The 23883-nt window shown below is 41.7% G+C and overlaps 2 protein-coding genes across 2 annotated transcripts in view; one reads left to right on the top strand and one right to left on the bottom strand.

Moving 5' to 3' along the window:
* OXCT1 (3-oxoacid CoA-transferase 1) overlaps window positions 1-10968 on the bottom strand; it is a 78168-nt gene extending 67200 nt beyond the window's left edge. Inside the window, exons 1-3 of the mRNA XM_075842329.1 lie at window positions 10828-10968; window positions 6461-6569; window positions 5211-5301 (exon numbers count right to left, since the gene is read on the bottom strand). Of these exons, the coding sequence (XP_075698444.1) occupies window positions 5211-5301; window positions 6461-6569; window positions 10828-10899 (272 nt within the window). The 5' untranslated portion in view covers window positions 10900-10968. The remainder of the gene's footprint in view (window positions 1-5210; window positions 5302-6460; window positions 6570-10827) is intronic.
* Window positions 5676-23883, top strand: part of RPL37 (ribosomal protein L37) — a 40398-nt gene continuing 22190 nt past the window's right edge. Inside the window, exon 1 of the mRNA XM_075842347.1 lies at window positions 5676-5679. Coding sequence (XP_075698462.1) covers window positions 5678-5679 — 2 coding nt within the window. The 5' untranslated portion in view covers window positions 5676-5677. The remainder of the gene's footprint in view (window positions 5680-23883) is intronic.

Raw genomic sequence — 23883 nt, 5'->3', positions numbered from 1 at the left:
AGCCTGTTTTGGCCTTGTGGACATGTGTCACTTTATGTGGTAAAATAACTCCGGAATGCTTTTACCTATCCAAGCGATTCGGAGAGTGTTTTCTTGGGACATATTATACTTGAGGTTAGTGAAAAAAATTTTGGCGATAAATTCAATATTTAATTTGTGAAAAACTGCAAATTTTAGCAAAAATTTGCATTTTTCTAAATGTATCTACTTATAAAACAGATAGTAATACCACCCAAAATAGTTACTATTTCACATCCCCCATATGTCTACTTTATATTTGCATCGTTTTTTTGATCATCATTTTATTTTTCTTGGACGTTACGAGGCTTAGAACTTTCGCAGCAATTTCTCACATTTTCAAGAAAATTTTCAAAAAGGCAATTTTTTTTACAGGGACCAGTTCAGTTGTGAAGTGGCTTTGAGGGCCTTATATATTGGAAAGTCCCCATAAATCACCCCATTTTGAAAACTGCACCCCTCAAAGTATTCAAAACAGCATTCACAAAGTAACTTAACCCTTTAGACGTTTCACAGGAATTAAAGCAAAGTAGAGGGGAAATTTACAAACTAAATTTTTTTGCCGAAATCCATTCGTAATATATTTTTTTCTGTAACACAAAAGGTTTTACCAGAGAAATGCAACTCATTATTTTATTGTCCAGAGTCTGCAGTTTCTAGAAATATCCAACATGTGGCCCTAGTGCCCTAATGGACTGAAACACCGGCCTCAGAAGCCCCTAGAGGATTTTGGGGCCTCCTTTTTTTCATGTCAGGTTTGAAGGGGTCTTGTGGTGCCTAAACAGTCGAAACCCCTCAAAAGTGACCCCATTTTGGAAACTACACCCCTCAAGGCGTTTTTCTAGGGTATAGTTAGCATTTTGACCCCACAGTTTTTTTGAGGAATTTAGTGGAATTAGTTTATGAAGATGAAAATCTGCTTTTTTTTCCAGCTAAAACATAGAATTTTCTCATTTTTACAAGGAATAAAGGAGAAAAAGCACCCCAACATTTGTAAAGCAATTTCTCCCGATTACGGCAATACCCCATATGTGGTCATAAACTGATGTTTGGATCCACTGTAGGGCTCAGAAGGGAAGGAGTGTCATTTGGATTTTGCTTGAATGGTTTTGGTGCCATGTCCCGTTTGCAATGCCCCGGATGGCCGAAAACAGTGGAAACCCCCCAAAAGTGAAACTACACCCCTCAAGGAATTTATCTAGGGGTATAGTTAGCATTTTGACCCCACGGGTTTTTTGTAGAATTTAGTGGAATTAGGGCATGAAAATTAATATCAACATTCTTGTCCACTAAAACGTTGATTTTTTTTAATTTTCACAAGTAATAAAAAGGAGAAAAAGCCGCCCAACATTTGAAAAGCAATTTCTCCCGAGTACGGCAATACCCCATATGTGGTCATAAATGTTCATTAGAAACTAATTAACCCTTTCAGGACAAATACTTTTTTGCTTTTTCGTTTTTCACTCCCCGCATTCCAAGAGCCATAACTTTTTCCATGAATAGAGCGGTGTGAGGGCTCTTTTTTTGGCGGGAGTTGTAGTTTCTATTGACACCATTTAAAGAACCATATAATGTACTGGGAAACTGAAAAAAAATAATAATTTGCGGGCTGAAATTGGAAAAAAAAAAAACGGTGATTCCACCATGGTTTTTTGGTTTTTTTTTGTGGTAAAAATTACAACCTAACATTATTCTGCGTCTCAATGCAATTACGGGGATACCAAATGGATATAGGCTTTTTTTCGATTTTACTATTTTTACAAAGAAAAGACTATGTTAAAAAAAAAAAATGGTTTGGTATCACCACGAGAGCCATAACTTTTTTATTTTTCGGTCAAAAAAAGCTGTGGGAGGGCTTGTTTTTTGCAGGAAGGGTGTTAGTTTTTATTGGTACTATTTTGGGGCACATGCGACTTTTTTATTCTAGATTTTGGGAGGGGGGGGGGGGTGACCGAAAAAAATGGCGATGCTAGCATAGTTTTTCGTAAAAAAAAATTGCGGTGTTTACCGTGCGGGAAAAACATTATAGATTGGTTTCACAGAGTTAATATGCATGGGGTCTGCCGATGTGCCACAAACCCCCTAAACGCGGTGACCGCAACAGATCGCCGCATTTAAGGGGTTAATTGACAAAATCAGCAGCGATGAGCCGCTGATCAGCAACACTGGAGTGTCAGCTATCGGACACAGCTGACGTCCCGGTTCACACTGTCGCTGACCTTGTGCACCGGGAACGACTCAGTAACTGTCCTCGTGTGGGAAGTAACCTCCCGTGACGGCGTATAGTTACTGAGGGGTGCGGCTAGGGGTGCATTCTTTATGGTCTTGGTTGTGATGAACAATTTTTAGGCATCATTTTGAGGAACTTTTTAATTTGCATTTCATTTATATGGGAGCCCCAGTGATCAGCTGTAATCTGTGAGGAAACCTGGCAGGAAGTGTTACATTTCCCTGTAGTGCCACCGCAGGGGAAATGAAGCATTACACAGTGCCCATTCATATAAATGTGTGGTCTGTGTAATGCAGGACAGGTCCTCCAGAGAGGGAGACGCTCTTTATAACCGCTCCCCACTCTGCCCAAGATGTGAGGATCCTGAACAGAAGACCCCCGCACCCCCTCTATAACTCAGAATTCACTAATCGCGTGTAGGACAATGGGCTTTCTAAACTAAACAGGCCCTGCCACCATTACAAGTCACCCAGCTTTTCTAGAGTCTTGATCAGCAAGTCTACTAGTTATAGTGAAATATAAAAGGCAAGGATATATCCCGATAACTGCAAACTTCCCATGAAAAGTGTAGAAAAGCTTGACGACATGATCATACCGCAGTGGATGCTATAATGGAAGCACGTGCGCCATCAGGGGGCGCTCACACACAGAGTACTTGCATTGTATTTCCACAGTATAAAAATAATCTGCGGAAAACTACAATGTATGCCTAGAAGAAAAATATTCTGCAACGTAGACCGATATCTCTAGTTCTTGCGCTGCGGAATATTTTCCCTATAGGCATACATTAAAGTTAGTCTCGGCGAATTTTTACGCTGCGGAAATAAGACGCAACTACGTCAAGTGTAAGCGCACCCTAAAATAAGTCGCAGATATTGTGCAACACAAGGCTAGTTCTGGGAACGTATAAGACAGAGATCAGATACGGAGAATTCTGTGACGCTTCACTACAGGCCACGGTTGAACCTTCCGATCTCCTCACAATGGCGCCGTTATAGCGTAACCTTGCAGGGTGGGTGCCCGGGGATGAAGGCGACTGCAAGCTGCAGAAACAAGGAGAGTGTCCGCAGAATCCGGTTAGAAGGTCTGTAGTAATTGCAGGGTAGATGAAGGCGGTCATGAATTCAAATGCCCGAAATTGGGACGTCATACAAAAAAAAAAAAAAAAAGTTAACCAGGATTACTTATTAGCGCTAAACATATAGAATCATTGGGTATAAAAGGGAAATCTATGACAAAATAAAAAAAATAAAAAGTTAAATCCAGTCCAATGGAAGCCATGCTTACGCCCTCCCCAAGCCCTACACTACAGCCATCTATAGATTCCCACATCGTTCTGTTGGTTCGCTTCCGCCATCTTGCTCCTTCTCTCACACCAGGTCTGCCGGAGTCACCTCATTAAGACTTAATGTACAGAACTTGTGGTCAATTATTAATATGAACGTGTTATAGTCCAGCTACTTTGTGTCAGGGGCACGGTTCATTAGATCATTGCCGGAAACCGTGTGAAGCAGAGCCAAGGACAGATGAAGCAGAGCCGGGACAACCCAACGTGTTTAGTACCGGTGCTTTTACATTGCACAATCCTACCCACAAAAAAAAGGATTATAATCTACAAGCGATCAAGCACCAAGGAGTTAAAATGACCAAATCAGCTCTGCTCCATCTGTAGCCAGACCAGAATTCTGTGTTCCAGGGGTTACATAATATTTTACGTGCTGCAATATTATTGCCCTACTGGGCATTTTGCCCGACATTCCTACATATATCAGCACAAGAGGACACAACTGATGAAAATGCCAACCACTCCGAGGCTTTCACTTTTTTTTTTTTTAAGCGTTTTTTTATTATTATTTTGCTTGTAAAAAAAAAAAAAACACCATGAATTTAAAGTGTTTTTTTTTTGTGTTTTTTTATTATTTTTCTAAGCATTTTTGTTGCCTTTTTTTTTCCCATTACATTTCTAATATGCGGTTTTTTTCTGCCGTTCAAGTTCTTTCGAGAATCATATAAGAGAAACGTCAGAAAAACAAAATATATACACTGGGGAGAACGTTTTGAAAAACGCAAAGGACCCCGACCCCCAAAGAAATTCAGACAAAAGAGCATGGTTTATAGTGTGTTTTATATTTCACTATAGACTTTCAGCTAACATCTGGTCAGGGCATGTTTAGCCGAAAATGGCGCACATTTTGACATAGATTTGATTTTCCTAAAATTATTATTAAAAGGCGCGTAACTTTATAAATTTGGCTCAAATTACTCCAATTATCTCCTTTACTTAGACTGACATAATGTACACCAGTCTTCGTAAATGTGGGCAACGGTCTGTCCAAGGCTCCCAGACCTAGTGCCAAATCCCACCCGGTGTGGAGTCATGCCCGCAAAACCAAACCCACGGTTTACACCATTTGGGTAAAAAATGCCACAAAATCGTAAAAATATTCGTAAAAATATTCTAATCCCGGCCGGTTTATTTGGGTTGAAAAGGTGGCAGACCCACATTTCTAGGAGCAGTACTGCAGGGCGGAGGGGGTTACTTTTTGCAGCAGATCTCTGCGCTGGCCTACAGAGAGGAGTCCTGAGCAGGGGAGGTCCTAAGTCTCCTCGTGGGCAAACCAAATTTATATGTAATTCTTATACACATCTGATCATATGAGTCACACGTATGGATGAAAGTGCATATGCAAGATACTTTGTAGTGTTGAATAGGACGTCGGACAGGAAACCCAGAATGCCTACCTCCAATGGCTGATAAAAGGGAACAGTAGAATGCATGTTATACTGAGAACTTACACTATTGGTTTAAAGTCCCTATAAGACATTGATATACACATGCGCAGACCTATGTCCAAAGCCTCCTCGGTAAACACCAGAGATTATAATCACATGGTATTAAATGGAGTCTTTCCAAAAGTAGCGTCTGGTGTCCCGGGGGTGGAGGCGGAGGATGGGCACTTACCCTGCATTATTGCTCACAGCCGTTATTCCTTTCACACCAGTTTTAAGGAGACCGCCAATAAGATTCTCTGGAATTCCGCACAAACCAAAACCTGAGGAACAACAAGCACAACCGTCAGATGGAAATCTCCAAAAATCTGATTCAATAAACATAGGGTTGCTCCAAAGAAAGGGAGTGGTGGGCACAACACTATCAGTGTGTTCTGAATACCTGGAGACTTAAGAAGGTTGTGTCCCACTTTGCAACTTTTTTTATTTTTTATTATTGTTCTACAGAATATAAATGAATGAAGCAAATTTGCAAATAGTCTTAATTAAAATCGTTTTGGGTCTACAGCTCCTATGCAGACATATGCATCTCCATGGTAACAGACTACAAGCAACCCATGTGTAGCCTGAACCTGAAGTCCTACTCCAATCTGTCCCCAACTTGTTACTAATCTACCAAATTTAAGAAATAGGGGGAAGATAGAAGGAAGTGTGGCTGCATCCGACTACACACCGTTCGTAGTCTGTTACTATGGAGACATTTACGCCTGCATAGAAGCTGTAGACACAAAAACGATGCGCTTCATTTTTTATTTTTTTTAGCTGCAAAAGAAAAAAAAATGTTGTACGTAACCCTCTCTATTATGAAGAACTTCAACTCTCTTCATGAATGGTGCAACCCCAGATATTTTCTAGATTCCAGGTGAGGCTTCTTAGAAACCCCAACCGCCATTCACCACCAATCAGCTGCAAAGAACAGGCTCTCTCTATGAGTGGGAGGGGGGAGCAGGACTCACAGACTCTCTGACTGGGAGGGGGGGGGAGCAGGACTCACAGGCTCTCTCTATGAGTGGGAGGGGGAAAGCGGGACTCACAGGCTCTCTCTATGAGTGGGAGGGGGAAAGAAGGACTCACAGGCTCTCTATGAGTGGGAGGGGGAAAGCAGGACTCACAGGCTCTCTCTATGAGTGGGAGGGGGAAAGCAGGACTCACAGGCTCTCTCTATGAGTGGGAGGGGGAAAGCAGGACTCACAGTCTCTCTATGAGTGGGAGGAGGAAAGCAGGACTCACAGGCTCTCTCTGAGTCCTGGCAGCAGTTAAAATGCTTTTTACATGAAAATACAACATCAGATGATAGAAACGTTTATATACCTGAGCTCAGTCGCTCCCCCTATATACTATACAGACCTCAGACAGGAGATCTGACAGCGGATTTAAACAAATTCTATAAGAAGCTTCACAAAATAAATAAAACCTATTTACCGCCAACTAGCAGCGTACAGCCATCAGGTATGTCCTTCACCGCTTCAACTGGATCACTGTAGAACTGAGCATTGTGGGAGTTGGATGTAGAGAAGTAACAGGCGCAGACCTGAAATAACAGAAGACAATGAGGGGGCTTTTTTTAATGATGAGAATATGGAGGATGAGGGGGGGGTACAAGTCTGCCTATACTAGATGTTCCAGGCTCAGCTCGGCTACATTATGCCTGGTACCAGAGTGATCAGATAATACTCCTTAGCCATACGGATGACCTCCAGCAGGACAATTCTTTTAACAACTTCAGACACACAACACGAAGGTGGCATTGAAACATCGCAGATAATTACGTTACTACACACGATGCGTGATTTCCAGGGCCGGGCTGGTGGAGGGTCCCGGGGGAAAACAAAAAATGTGGCGGTGGCTACTTCAAAGCAGCCGTAGGATAGGGTGCGGCTGCCTTACGCTGGACATAGGCTAATGTCGGCAGGATATAATAACGTAGTATGTACGTCAGGGAAAAGCTGAATGAAAGCAGAGTGGTAGGTCCTCATGGTGGTGGAGGCCCCCCCGGAAACATGCCCTTTGAGCCCCTATAATGCGGCCCTGGCAATAACACATATCGCACTGTTGGATCGCAGTATGAATTGTGGCCAGCGCCTTCTGGTGCTGTATATACGGAACTATTCTCCGCATTACACAACCGGAATACCCCTTTAAGGGTCAGTCCACATGTAGCAGCTGATGTGCATCGCGCAAAAATTGCCGCAAAGCCACAACGTACTTCTACCTTTCATCCAAGCGATGAGCGGGGGTCTTGGTGCCGGAGCCCTGAAAACTATTACAAAACTATAGTTACATTTCAGTCAACTTGAAATTTGAGAGCAAAATAAAATAAAAACGATTCGCTCATTTCCGGGAGATCGTACAAGGTTGGCCGGTGTCAAAAAGCAGGAAGGATCAGGAACGGTCGCCGCAAGGAAGCAATGACGGTCCTGGTCCGGCAGGAAGGAGTTTTTCTACCACTAGATGCTGAAGATCTGACAGTCCTCCCATGTGACAGACTTTATATAGGACCAGGGAGAAGGCCACTTGTTACTGGAGTCACACGGATTGTTTGTCAATGACCTTGATGAAAGTGTCCTCGAGCAAGAACAAATGACAAACACCTCATGTGATCCTAGAGGCAAGTTTAAGTGACTGTCAGCCGCGTACGTCACCCCCCGGAGGGGAGTCCGCACGGCACAATAGGGGATCACGCACATAGCGACGGCGTACAGCCTGTGTGTGCTGCCAGATCAGAAACCAAGCGGCACAGCGCTCACCCGAGCGCTTCTGCCGCTTCATCTTAGCGGTCGCGGGGGACTCCGTGCTCGGACCACCACCGATCAAAACTTCTGACATGTCACCATGACAGGTCAAAACTATTTTAAAAGTTTAGTTACCCTTTGATATTTTTTATATCGCTTTGTAATTTTTACCGACTCCTGTTACTGGCCCTTGGCAGGACTTCATAGGAGCATCAAGATGGCAGACCTGGGAGCATTTATTAGCCCCACCAGTCTGACATGACTACCATCAGCATCCCACAAACCGCTGGGGGGGGGGGGGGGGCGATGAAGTGACATAGCCCCCCCTCTAACTATTTAGATGTCTCAGTCACTATTGACTTGTTAAATGTCTGATCAGTGATCTCCGATCCCGGTTGTATGGAGTGGGTGCAGTTTCATCAAAGGTCATAAGGGGTTAACCTAGTTTTCAGAGTTTAGCTCATAGTTACTCAGGAACTTTACAACACTGCGCAAATAAAACGCGTGATCAAGGTCACCGTCACATAAGACGCAAACAGTAAGGCACCAGACGACAGCTTCTGCCAAACAAACCGACTGATCTAATATGTGGAGACTTTTAGGAGTTGCACTTTAAGGCCGAACATACTGTGGACAACAACCATCAGTGCGAACTCGCACGCAATACGCCAGCGACAATTGTAGGACGTCGGGAGAGGGATTCCTGCGCCTATCTAATTTTACAAAATCACAGATGCATGATGTCACACGTACACCTGCTCCGTCATATCGTAACATTGCATGACATCACACGTACACCTGCTCCATCATATATCACGTCACACGTACACCTGCTCCGTCATATATCACGTCACACGTACACCTGCTCCATCATATATCACGTCACACGTACACCTGCTCCATCATATATCACGTCACACGTACGCCTGCTCCGTCATATATCACGTCACACGTACACCTGCTCCGTCATATATCACGTCACACGTACACCTGCTCCATCATATATCACGTCACACGTACGCCTGCTCCATCATATATCACGTCACACGTACGCCTGCTCCGTCATATATCACGTCACACGTACACCTGCTCCGTCATATATCACGTCACACGTACACCTGCTCCGTCATATATCACGTCACACGTACACCTGCTCCATCATATGACATCACGTACACCTGCTCCATCATATATCACGTCACACGTACACCTGCTCCGTCATATATCACGTCACACGTACACCTGCTCCGTCATATATCACGTCACACGTACACCTGCTCCGCCATATATCACGTCACACGTACACCTGCTCCGTCATATATCACGTCACACGTACGCCTGCTCCATCATATATCACGTCACACGTACGCCTGCTCCATCATATATCACGTCACACGTACGCCTGCTCCGTCATATATCACGTCACACGTACACCTGCTCCGTCATATATCACGTCACACGTACACCTGCTCCGTCATATATCACGTCACACGTACACCTGCTCCATCATATGACATCACACGTACACCTGCTCCATCATATATCACGTCACACGTACACCTGCTCCGTCATATATCACGTCACACGTACACCTGCTCCGTCATGTATCACGTCACACGTACACCTGCTCCATCATATGACATCACACGTACACCTGCTCCATCATATATCACGTCACACGTACACCTGCTCCGTCATATATCACGTCACACGTACACCTGCTCCATCATATATCACGTCACACGTACACCTGCTCCATCATATATCACGTCACACGTACACCTGCTCCGTCATATATCACGTCACACGTACACCTGCTCCATCATATATCACGTCACACGTACGCCTGCTCCATCATATATCACGTCACACGTACGCCTGCTCCGTCATATATCACGTCACACGTACACCTGCTCCGTCATATATCACGTCACACGTACACCTGCTCCATCATATGACATCACACGTACACCTGCTCCATCATATATCACGTCACACGTACACCTGCTCCGTCATATATCACGTCACACGTACACCTGCTCCATCATATGACATCACACGTACACCTGCTCCATCATATATCACGTCACACGTACACCTGCTCCGTCATATATCACGTCACACATACACCTGCTCCGTCATATATCACGTCACACGTACACCTGCTCCGTCATATATCACGTCACACGTACACCTGCTCCGTCATATATCACGTCACACGTACACCTGCTCCATCATATATCACGTCACACGTACGCCTGCTCCGTCATATATCACGTCACACGTACGCCTGCTCCATCATATATCACGTCACACGTACACCTGCTCCATCATATATCACGTCACACGTACACCTGCTCCATCATATGACATCACACGTACACCTGCTCCATCATATATCACGTCACACGTACACCTGCTCCATCATATGACATCACACGTACACCTGCTCCATCATATGACATCACACGTACACCTGCTCCATCATATGACATCACACGTACACCTGCTCCGTCATATCGTAACATTGTATGACATCACACATACACTTGCGGTCATAGCGTAACATTGTATACGACACACACAATATGGAGCCTTGGACTATTAGTAGATTTTAACTCTTCGTTGTAACCATTTCACAGCCCTTCCAGGTCACTCCAAAGGCATCAACTACAACAAAAGTCAGACAAGTTGTTGGATTTCATGGATTCTTATAGAGGCAACAGTCAAACAACCCAAAAGTAAATTAAAAAAAAAAAAAAAGAGTTCCCCTGCAGTATGCCCAGCACTCATACCCAGGGCACCACCAGGCGCTTTCCCAGGATCTCACCGGCAACTTGGGCACTGGTGACATCAAGGTCACAGGGGCAGCGGGCAGAAGCAGGGCGCTGTACACAGGACCAGTGCAATATAATGGGATACAATATAATACAATGTGATATAATGTACAATACAACGTATAGCGATACACAAGCAAAGCAGAGCGACGTAGCAATGCCAGGAGCCCGTGCCAAGGGCTAGAGAAGGAGCTGGGCACGATCATGGCAGCTGGCATACCTTGCCTTGTGCAGTCCTCTGCAGGCTCAGGCCTCTTCTCAGCGTCGGGAGAAATCTGCAGGCAGCCATCATCCAGCAATGCACCGAGGTGAGGGGAGGCCGGGGCGGGAAGAGTCCTGACAGGGGGCGGAGAGGCCTCCATGTTATATGTCCGGCCGCTGGAGGGCGCTGTGTCAGGATTCCAAGTGGCCTTCCCGACCGTCACTACTGATACATTGTAACAACTGCTCGCTCCAGGCAAACTCACGTGTAGCAGAGCTGAGTTTGTTACATGGCATGACTGATTTAGGCACACAGTCACACAAAGCAGTTGTTGAGGTTCAGTTAAAAACGCATCAAAAACGTATCCGAAATGCTGCGTTTTCGGTGCGGTTGCCTTTTTAACTGCACGGTGCATTCATAGACACATGTAGCAGAGCTAAATTTGTTCATTTATTTAGGCAAAGAAGGCAGTTTTTGTTTTTGCTTTAATGCAGGAGGGGAACCAAAGGAACGAATAAACACACCAAATTTCGGTAAAAACAAATTTTCACCGCACCTCAACTGCTACATGTGAATATACCCTATAACTGCATTTACATGAGACGTTTTTGGCAGTCCAAAAACTAAAGCGAAACCGCACATGAATTTCCGCGCTTTTGCAATGAGAGTTTCCACCCCTGTTCACATCTGCAGCAGAGCTTTCTGTTATTCTGTCCCGTCATAGCAGACCAATGAAAAGCCGGAGCAGCCTGGTCCGTCAGAAACGGCGCTCAACAAATCGAATTTACTTTAAGGCTGGGTTCACACGACCTATTTTCAGGCGTAATGGAGGCGTTTTACGCCTTGAATTACGCCTGAAAAGACGGCTCCAATACCGATGTGCTGTGCCGACGACCTGTCATTTTACGCATTGCTGTCAAAAGACGGCGCGTAAAATTACAGCCTCGTCAAAAGAAGTGCAGGACAATTCTTGGGACGTAATTGGAGCCGTTTTTCATTGACTCCAATGAAGAACAGCTCCAACTTACGTCCGTAAAAGACGCCCCGCAAAACGCGAGTACATGCAATTACGTCTGAAATTACAGAGCTGTTTTCTCCTGAAAACAGTTCCGTAATTTCAGACGTAATTGCAGTTATCGTGTGCACATAGCCTTAGGCTGGGTTCACACACCCTATTTACGGACGTAATTCGGGTGTTTTAACCTCGAATTACGTCCGAAAATACGGCTCCAAAGCGCCGGCAAACATCTGCCCATTCATTTGAATGGGCTTTGCGATGTTCTGTGCCGACGGTCATTTTTTTTACGAGCCGCTGTCAAAAGACGGCGCGTAAAAAAGACGCCCGCGTCAAAGAAGTGCCTGTCACTTCTTCAGACGTAAATGGAGCCGTTTTCCCTGGACTCCATAGAAAAACAGCTCCAATTACGTCCGCAATGGACGCTGCGAAAGACGCCTGCACATGCCATTACGGCTGAAATTCAGGAGCTGTTTTCTCCTGAAAACAGCTCCATAATTTCAGGCGTATCGGACGCTAACGGCCTAAAAAACGGCTGAAAATAAGCCGTGTGAACATACCCTTATATTGCAGGAATGATGCGGATTTTCATAGCAGATCTTGCTGCTGATTCGCTGCGGATTTTGCCACACCTTAGCCCACCCTGGATTCACACACAGCACTTTTTGAAAAAAAATGGCATGAAAATTTTTATGCCATGTTTTTGTTGGCAAAATACGCCGCGGCTTGGTGTTAGGCTGGGTTCACACGAGCACATTAACGTCCGTAATGTACGGAACGTATTTCGGCCGGAAGACCCGGACCGAACACACTGCAGGGAGCCGGGCTTCTAGGATCATAGTTATGTACGACGCTAGGAGTCCCTGCCTCTCCGTGGAACTACTGTCCCGTACTGAAAACATGATTACAGTACGGGACAGTTGTCCTGCAGCGAGGCAGGGACTCCTAGCGTCGTACATAATATGATGCTAGGAGCCCGGCTCCCTGCAGTGTGTTCGGTCCGGGACTTGCGGCCGAAATACGTCTGTCCATTACGGACGTAACATGCTCGTGTGAACCCAGCCTAAGTTGGAAGTCAATAAGGAAATATTGAATGCGGTGGGGCGTCATAGTTGCGTGATTTTTACGCAGCGTGTGTCCGCTGCGAAAAAGTCGCGACATGTCCGTTCTTTGAGCGTATTTCGCGCATCACGCACCCATTGAAGTCAATGGGTGCGTGAAAATCACGCATGCCACACGGAAGCACTTCCGTGGGACGAGCGTGATTCGCGAAACAACCAGTAAAACTATGAATGTAAGCAGAAAAACATCCAAACGGAGTGTCATAAAGATGGCAGCCGCGCATCATACGGGGCTGACACACGGAGCTGTTAAGTGCCTTTTGCGCGTGCAAAACGCCACGTTTTTTGCGGCACAAAACGCACATGCTCGTGGGAATCCGGCCTTAGGGTATATTCAGATATTGCGGTTAAAAACACATGAAAAAAAAACGTGACTTGGTGCGTTTTTAATGCGGTAAATAACAAAACCAGATAGAAAACGCACCAAATCCCGGTATAAACGCATGCATTCAATTCTTGTACGCGGTATTAACCGCAACCGCCGCGTCTGAATATACCCTTAGGGTCAATGCACATGATGCATATTGCGTGCGGTTTTGCCGTACATATTTGCGTGCGGCAAAACCACAACGTAATACAGTACCAGCATGTTCAAGGTAATCTCATGTTCATGATGCCATATTTTTCGGGGTGTAAATTAACCCGCGGTGCATATATTCGGAACCGCATCTTGTCAATATCTCGCGATTCCGCTTACGAATTCTGTCCCTGTAGTTCTACAGAAATACACAGCAAAACACGCAGCACGAAAACGCCACGATTTACGCAGCAAAATGTAGAAACCGCACCAAAAAACGCATCAAATTTCCTGCGAATTCCTTGCGGTTTCCTGCGGTTTTGCTGCGTATTTTCCGCAGCAAAATACGCAACGTGTGAATGTATCCTTATAAGACAGAGCCCTGAGAACTGTAACGAACCCTGCCCCTGCGTGCAGGGCTTGTTATCTCCTGGAAGTAAACTATGAAAGTTGATGACAGCAAGCAGAGATCTTAAAAATTGGAAGGAATTGATAAAGAAAGTATATAGGAAAATTTTACAACTTTTGGTTATACAAAGAATAGTATTTATTTGCTGAATGTGGAATCCCCCTTTGAGGTGACCCCGTCTTGTATACGTCCAGGGCGGAGATTCACCAGACGTATAGTGGAAACGGGCAGGACCTTCTCTTACCGGATAATGTTTCTCTTTCCAGGAATCCTATTTTCAGCATATTGCATTATGGAGCGACCCGTCCATACACCGGAGACACTGCACCCCCAGCCGAGGAAAGAAAAAGTACTGCAGCATAGTGTATGTCACAGCTGTGGGGGTACATTGATGTCATTAGAGTGGGGGTACTTGGCTTAGGAACATTGAGAAGCTCTGTCCTAGAACATGGCTGCTTTTTTATTCCAAAAACAGCGCCACACTGGTCCATGGGTTGTGTCTGGTACTGCAACTCAGCTCCATTAAAGTGAATGAGACTGAGCTGCAATACCATACAAAACCTGTGGACGGGTGTGGCGCTGTTTTAGGAAGAAACCAGTAATGTTTTTCTAATTCTTAACGACCCCATTAACCCCTTGGAGACACAGCTAATTTTCAGGTTTTCATTTTCGTATTTCCCTCTCCGCCTTCCAAAAGTCATACATTTTTTTATTTTTTTTTGGACATGATAGGAGGACAAAAATGGTAGACCCAGGAGCCTTCATTAAGCCCCCAGGCTGCCATGGCAACCATCGGCACCCGATCGATTGTGTCACGGGGACGACGACATTGGGCTGTTGGAGGGGGCCGCTCCTCTCTTTATATAAGACCCTAACTCCATTCAGATGTTACCCCTGGTTGTATTTGATTCCAGGACCCCGGTACTGACCACTGAGCTACGAGATAGATATATATATATACACAGTATGTTTTGTATGGCAGCGACCTCCATGATATAGGACCGCGCGCTGTATTTAAAAACAGGGTTCACCGGTTTCTCAAGAAGTGAGATCAGAGGTTAAAAGCCTGAAAAATAAAGCTCAAGTTGTTTTTGGCGAGACATCTTTCTGACCTTTGTTCAAGTTTGGTGTCTCAGTCCAGAGATAAGAAATAGACGCTACATGTTAACCTCTTAGGGTATGTGCACACGATGAGAGGCTTTTACGTCTGAAATTACAGACTGTTGTCAGGAGAAAACAGCTGCATCGTTTCAGACGTAAAAGCTCCTCCTCGCATTATGCGATGCGTCTTTGACGCCCATAATCTTGAGCTGCTCTTCATTGACTTCAATGAAAAACGGCTCAAATTACGTCTGAAAGAAGTGTCCTGCATATAATGTATAGAAGTGTCCCGCATATAATGTATATAAGTGTCCTGCATATAATGTATATAAGTGTCCCGCATATAATGTATATAAGTGTCCTGCATATAATGTATAGAAGTGTCCTGCATATAATGTATATAAGTGTCCCGCATATAATGTATATAAGTGTCCTGCATATAATGTATATAAGTGTCCTGCATATAATGTATATAAGTGTCCTGCATATAATGTATATAAGTTTCCCGCATATAATGTATATAAGTGTCCCGCATATAATGTATATAAGTGTCCCGCATATAATGTATAGAAGTGTCCCGCATATAATATATATATATATAAGTGTCCTGCATGTAATGTATATAAGTGTCCTGCATATAATGTATATAAGTGTCCCGCATATAATGTATATAAGTGTCCCGCATATAATGTATATAAGTGTCCTGCATATAATGTATATAAGTGTCCTGCATATAATGTATATAAGTGTCCCGCATATAATGTATATAAGTGTCCTGCATATAATGTATATAAGGTGTCCTGCATATAATGTATATAAGTGTCCCGCATATAATGTATATAAGTGTCCTGCATATAATGTATATAAGGTGTCCTGCATATAATGTATATAAGTGTCCCGCATATAATGTATATAAGTGTCCCGCATATAATGTATAGAAGTGTCCTGCATATAATGTATATAAGTGTCCTGCATATAATGTATATAAGTGTCCTGCATATAATGTATATAAGTGTCCCGCATATAATGTATATAAGTGTCCTGCATATAATGTATATAAGTGTCCTGCATATAATGTATATAAGTGTCCCGCATATAATGTATATAAGTGTCCCGCATATAATGTATATAAGGTGTCCTGCATATAATGTATATAAGTGTCCCGCATATAATGTATATAAGTGTCCTGCATATAATGTATATAAGTGTCCTGCATATAATGTATAGAAGTGTCCCGCATATAATGTATATAAGTGTCCTGCATATAATGTATATAAGTGTCCCGCATATAATGTATATAAGTGTCCTGCATATAATGTATATAAGTGTCCCGCATATAATGTATATAAGTGTCCCGCATATAATGTATATAAGTGTCCTGAATATAATGTATATAAGTGTCCCGCATATAATGTATATAAGTGTCCTGCATATAATGTATATAAGTGTCCCGCATATAATGTATATAAGTGTCCTGCATATAATGTATATAAGGTGTCCTGCATATAATGTATATAAGTGTCCCGCATATAATGTATATAAGTGTCCTGCATATAATGTATATAAGTGTCCCGCATATAATGTATATAAGTGTCCCGCATATAATGTATATAAGTGTCCCGCATATAAAGTATATAAGTGTCCCGCATATAAAGTATATAAGTGTCCCGCATATAAAGTATATAAGTGTCCCGCATATAAAGTATATAAGTGTCCCGCATATAAAGTATATAAGTGTCCCGCATATAATGTATAGAAGTGTCCCGCATATAATGTATATAAGTGTCCTGCATATAATGTATATAAGTGTCCCGCATATAATGTATATAAGTGTCCTGCATATAATGTATATAAGTGTCCTGCATATAATGTATATAAGTGTCCTGCATACAATGTATATAAGTGTCCTGCATATAATGTATATAAGTGTCCTGCATATAATGTATATAAGTGTCCCGCATATAATGTATATAAGTGTCCCGCATATAATGTATATAAGTGTCCCGCATATAATGTATATAAGTGTCCCGCATATAATGTATATAAGTGTCCTGCATATAATGTATATAAGTGTCCCGCATATAATGTATAGAAGTGTCCCGCATATAATGTATATAAGTGTCCTGCATATAATGTATATAAGTGTCCCGCATATAATGTATAGAAGCGTCCCGCATATAATGTATATAAGTGTCCCGCATATAATGTATATAAGTGTCCCGCATATAATGTATATAAGTGTCCCGCATATAATGTATATAAGTGTCCTGCATATAATGTATATAAGTGTCCTGCATATAATGTATATAAGTGTCCTGCATATAATGTATATAAGTGTCCTGCATATAATGTATATAAGTGTCCCGCATATAATGTATATAAGTGTCCTGCATATAATGTATATAAGTGTCCCGCATATAATGTATATAAGTGTCCTGCATATAATGTATATAAGTGTCCTGCATATAATGTATATAAGTGTCCCGCATATAATGTATATAAGTGTCCTGCATATAATGTATATAAGTGTCCCGCATATAATGTATATAAGTGTCCTGCATATAATGTATATAAGTGTCCTGCATATAATATATATAAGTGTCCCGCATATAATGTATATAAGTGTCCCGCATATAATGTATATAAGTGTCCCGCATATAATGTATATAAGTGTCCCGCATATAATGTATATAAGTGTCCTGCATATAATGTATATAAGTGTCCCGCATATAATGTATATAAGTGTCCCGCATATAATGTATATAAGTGTCCCGCATATAATGTATATAAGTGTCCTGCATATAATGTATATAAGTGTCCCGCATATAATGTATATAAGTGTCCCGCATATAATGTATATAAGTGTCCTGCATATAATGTATATAAGTGTCCCGCATATAATGTATATAAGTGTCCCGCATATAATGTATAGAAGTGTCCCGCATATAATGTATATAAGTGTCCTGCATATAATGTATATAAGTGTCCTGCATATAATGTATATAAGTGTCCTGCATATAATATATATAAGTGTCCCGCATATAATGTATATAAGTGTCCCGCATATAATGTATATAAGTGTCCCGCATATAATGTATATAAGTGTCCTGCATATAATGTATATAAGTGTCCCGCATATAATGTATATAAGTGTCCCGCATATAATGTATATAAGTGTCCTGCATATAATGTATATAAGTGTCCCGCATATAATGTATATAAGTGTCCCGCATATAATGTATATAAGTGTCCTGCATATAATGTATATAAGTGTCCCGCATATAATGTATATAAGTGTCCTGCATATAATGTATATAAGTGTCCCGCATATAATGTATATAAGTGTCCTGCATATAATGTATATAAGGTGTCCTGCATATAATGTATATAAGTGTCCTGCATATAATGTATATAAGTGTCCTGCATATAATGTATATAAGTGTCCCGCATATAATGTATATAAGTGTCCCGCATATAATGTATATAAGTGTCCTGCATATAATGTATATAAGTGTCCCGCATATAATGTATATAAGTGTCCTGCATATAATGTATATAAGTGTCCCGCATATAATGTATATAAGGGCGGGTTCACACATGGCGGAATTTCACTTAAATTCCGCTGCGGACACTCCGCAGCATTAATCCGCAGCGGAGCCGTTTCTCCATTGACTTTCACTTTAATTTAGCAGTGTTCGTTTACACGATGCGTACAATTCCGCTGCGGAGCATAGGCTGCGGAGCGGAATTTGGTGTCCGCAGCATGCTCTGTCTGTTGCGGAGCAGTGGCGGACTGGTTGCGGACTCATGGCGGAATTTCTCCATTGACTTCAATGGAGAGTCAAAATTCCGCAATGAAGTCCGCAGATCTTATGTGTGCTGCGGAGCGTATTGTTTTTACTACCATGACATTTCTTCATTCTGGCTGGACCTATGTATTTCTAGGTCTACAGCCAGACTGAGGAAGTCAATGGGGCTCCCGTAATGACGGGAGCGTTGCTAGGAGACGTCTGTAAATAGTCACTGTCCAGGGTGCTGAAAGAGTTACGCGATCGGCAGTAACTGTTTCTGCACCCGGGACAGTGACTACCGATCTCAATATACATGTATCTGTAAAAAAAAATATAAGTTCATACTTACCGAGAACTCCCTGCGTCTGTCTCCAGTCCGGCCTCCCAGGATGACGTTTCAGTGTAAGTGACGGCTGCAGCCAATCACAGGCCAAGCACAGGCTGCAGCGGTCACATGGACTGGAGCGTCATCCAGGGAGGTCGGGCCGGATGCCGAAAGAGGGACGCGTCACCAAGACAACGGGCGGTAAGTATGAATTTCTTTGACTTTCACTAGGGAAAGTGCTGTCCCTTCTCTCTATCCTGCACTGAATAGGGAGAAGAGAAGCACTTTTCCTGCAGTCCGCAGCGGCCAGTCCGCATCAATTTTCTGCACATTTTGTGCAGATCCGCTGCAGAATCTGCAACGCAGATTCTGTGCGGCATTGATGCGGACAGTTGCGGAGGAATTCCGCCATGTGTGGTCATGCTTTTAGTGTCCTGCATATAATGTATATAAGTGTCCTGCATATAATGTATATAAGTGTCCTGCATATAATGTATATAAGTGTCCTGCATATAATGTATATAAGTGTCCTGCATATAATGTATACAAGTGTCCAACATATAATGTATATAAGTGTCCCGCATATAATGTATAGAAGTGTCCCGCATATAATGTATAGAAGTGTCCTGCATATAATGTATAGAAGTGTCCCGCATATAATGTATATAAGTGTCCCGCATATAATGTATATAAGTGTCCCGCATATAATGTATAAGTGTCCTGCATATAATGTATATAAGTGTCCTGCATATAATGTATATAAGTGTCCTGCATATAATGTATATAAGTGTCCTGCATATAATGTATATAAGTGTCCTGCATATAATGTATATAAGTGTCCCGCATATAATGTATATAAGTGTCCCGCATATAATGTATATAAGTGTCCTGCATATAATGTATATAAGTGTCCTGCATATAATGTATATAAGTGTCCCGCATATAATGTATATAAGTGTCCCGCATATAATGTATATAAGGTGTCCTGCATATAATGTATATAAGTGTCCCGCATATAATGTATATAAGTGTCCTGCATATAATGTATATAAGGTGTCCTGCATATAATGTATATAAGTGTCCCGCATATAATGTATATAAGTGTCCTGCATATAATGTATATAAGTGTCCCGCATATAATGTATATAAGTGTCCTGCATATAATGTATATAAGTGTCCCGCATATAATGTATATAAGTGTCCCGCATATAATGTATATAAGTGTCCTGAATATAATGTATATAAGTGTCCCGCATATAATGTATATAAGTGTCCTGCATATAATGTATATAAGTGTCCCGCATATAATGTATATAAGTGTCCTGCATATAATGTATATAAGGTGTCCTGCATATAATGTATATAAGTGTCCCGCATATAATGTATATAAGTGTCCTGCATATAATGTATATAAGTGTCCCGCATATAATGTATATAAGTGTCCCGCATATAATGTATATAAGTGTCCCGCATATAAAGTATATAAGTGTCCCGCATATAAAGTATATAAGTGTCCCGCATATAAAGTATATAAGTGTCCCTCATATAAAGTATATAAGTGTCCCGCATATAAAGTATATAAGTGTCCCGCATATAATGTATAGAAGTGTCCCGCATATAATGTATATAAGTGTCCTGCATATAATGTATATAAGTGTCCCGCATATAATGTATATAAGTGTCCTGCATATAATGTATATAAGTGTCCCGCATATAATGTATATAAGTGTCCCGCATATAATGTATATAAGTGTCCCGCATATAATGTATATAAGTGTCCCGCATATAATGTATATAAGTGTCCTGCATATAATGTATATAAGCGTCCCGCATATAATGTATATAAGTGTCCCGCATATAATGTATATAAGTGTCCCGCATATAATGTATATAAGTGTCCTGCATATAATGTATATAAGTGTCCTGCATATAATGTATATAAGTGTCCTGCATATAATGTATATAAGTGTCCTGCATATAATGTATATAAGTGTCCTGCATATAATGTATATAAGTGTCCCGCATATAATGTATATAAGTGTCCTGCATATAATGTATATAAGGGCGGGTTCACACATGGCGGAATTCCACTTAAATTCCGCTGCGGACACTCCGCAGCGTTAATCCGCAGCGGCGCCGTTTCTCCATTGACTTTCACTTTAATTTAGCAGTGTTCGTTTACACGATGCGTACAATTCCGCTGCGGAGCATAGGCTGCGGAGCGGAATTTGGTGTCCGCAGCATGCTCTGTCTGTTGCGGAGCAGTGGCGGACTCATGGCGGAATTTCTCCATTGACTTCAATGGAGATTCTAAGTTCCGCAATGAAGTCCGCAGCTGTCATGCACATGTCATGTGTGCTGCGGATGCGTCTTGCTTTTTTAACTTGACATTTCTTCATTCTGGCTGGACCTATGTATTTCTAGGTCTACAGCCAGACTGAGGAAGTCAATGGGGCTCCCGTAATGACGGGAGCGTTGCTAGGAGACGTCTGTAAATAGTCACTGTCCAGGGTGCTGAAAGAGTTAAGCGATCGGCAGTAACTGTTTCTGCACCCGGGACAGTGACTACCGATCCCAATATACATGTATCTGTAAAAAAACATATAAGTTCATACTTACCGAGAACTCCCTTCGTCTGTCTCCAGTCCGGCCTCCCAGGATGACGTTTCAGTGTAAGTGACGGCTGCAGCCAATCACAGGCCAAGCACAGGCTGCAGCGGTCACATGGACTGGCGCGTCATCCAGGGAGGTCGGGCTGGATGCCGAAAGAGGGACGCGTCACCAAGACAACGGCCGGTAAGTATGAAAATCGTTTACTTTCACTAGGGAAAGTGCTGTCCCTTCTCTCTATCCTGCACTGATAGGGAGAAGGGAAGCACTTTTCCCGCAGTCTGCAGCAGCTAGTCCGCATCAATGTACTGCACATTTTGTGCAGATCCGCTGCAGAATCTGCAACGCAGATTCTGTGCGGCATCGATGCGGACAGTTGCGGAGGAATTCCGCCATGTGTGGTCATGCCCTAAGTGTCCCGCATATAATGTATATAAGTGTCCTGCATATAATGTATATAAGTGTCCTGCATATAATGTATATAAGTGTCCCGCATATAATGTATATAAGTGTCCTGCATATAATGTATATAAGTGTCCCGCATATAATGTATATAAGTGTCCTGCATATAATGTATATAAGTGTCCTGCATATAATATATATAAGTGTCCCGCATATAATGTATATAAGTGTCCCGCATATAATGTATATAAGTGTCCCGCATATAATGTATATAAGTGTCCCGCATATAATGTATATAAGTGTCCTGCATATAATGTATATAAGTGTCCCGCACATAATGTATATAAGTGTCCCGCATATAATGTATATAAGTGTCCTGCATATAATGTATATAAGTGTCCCGCATATAATGTATATAAGTGTCCTGCATATAATATATATAAGTGTCCCGCATATAATGTATATAAGTGTCCCGCATATAATGTATATAAGTGTCCCGCATATAATGTATATAAGTGTCCCGCATATAATGTATATAAGTGTCCTGCATATAATGTATATAAGTGTCCCGCATATAATGTATATAAGTGTCCCGCATATAATGTATATAAGTGTCCTGCATATAATGTATATAAGTGTCCCGCATATAATGTATATAAGTGTCCCGCATATAATGTATAGAAGTGTCCCGCATATAATGTATATAAGTGTCCTGCATATAATGTATATAAGTGTCCTGCATATAATGTATATAAGTGTCCTGCATATAATATATATAAGTGTCCCGCATATAATGTATATAAGTGTCCCGCATATAATGTATATAAGTGTCCCGCATATAATGTATATAAGTGTCCTGCATATAATGTATATAAGTGTCCCGCATATAATGTATATAAGTGTCCCGCATATAATGTATATAAGTGTCCTGCATATAATGTATATAAGTGTCCCGCATATAATGTATATAAGTGTCCCGCATATAATGTATATAAGTGTCCTGCATATAATGTATATAAGTGTCCCGCATATAATGTATATAAGTGTCCTGCATATAATGTATATAAGTGTCCCGCATATAATGTATATAAGTGTCCTGCATATAATGTATATAAGGTGTCCTGCATATAATGTATATAAGTGTCCTGCATATAATGTATATAAGTGTCCTGCATATAATGTATATAAGTGTCCCGCATATAATGTATATAAGTGTCCTGCACATAATGTATATAAGTGTCCTGCATATAATATATATAAGTGTCCCGCATATAATGTATATAAGTGTCCCGCATATAATGTATATAAGTGTCCCGCATATAATGTATATAAGTGTCCTGCATATAATGTATATAAGTGTCCTGCATATAATGTATATAAGTGTCCTGCATATAATATATATAAGTGTCCCGCATATAATGTATATAAGTGTCCCGCATATAATGTATATAAGTGTCCCGCATATAATGTATATAAGTGTCCCGCATATAATATATATAAGTGTCCCGCATATAATGTATATAAGTGTCCCGCATATAATGTATATAAGTGTCCCGCATATAATGTATATAAGTGTCCTGCATATAATGTATATAAGTGTCCCGCATATAATGTATATAAGTGTCCCGCATATAATGTATATAAGTGTCCTGCATATAATGTATATAAGTGTCCCGCATATAATGTATATAAGTGTCCCGCATATAATGTATATAAGTGTCCTGCATATAATGTATATAAGTGTCCTGCATATAATGTATATAAGTGTCCCGCATATAATGTA

Source organism: Rhinoderma darwinii, chromosome 1, assembly GCF_050947455.1.
Source record: "Rhinoderma darwinii isolate aRhiDar2 chromosome 1, aRhiDar2.hap1, whole genome shotgun sequence".
NCBI lineage: Eukaryota > Metazoa > Chordata > Amphibia > Anura > Rhinodermatidae > Rhinoderma > Rhinoderma darwinii.
The sequence above is the reverse complement of the archived record's forward strand: the minus strand, read 5'-3'. Positions and strand labels throughout refer to the sequence as shown.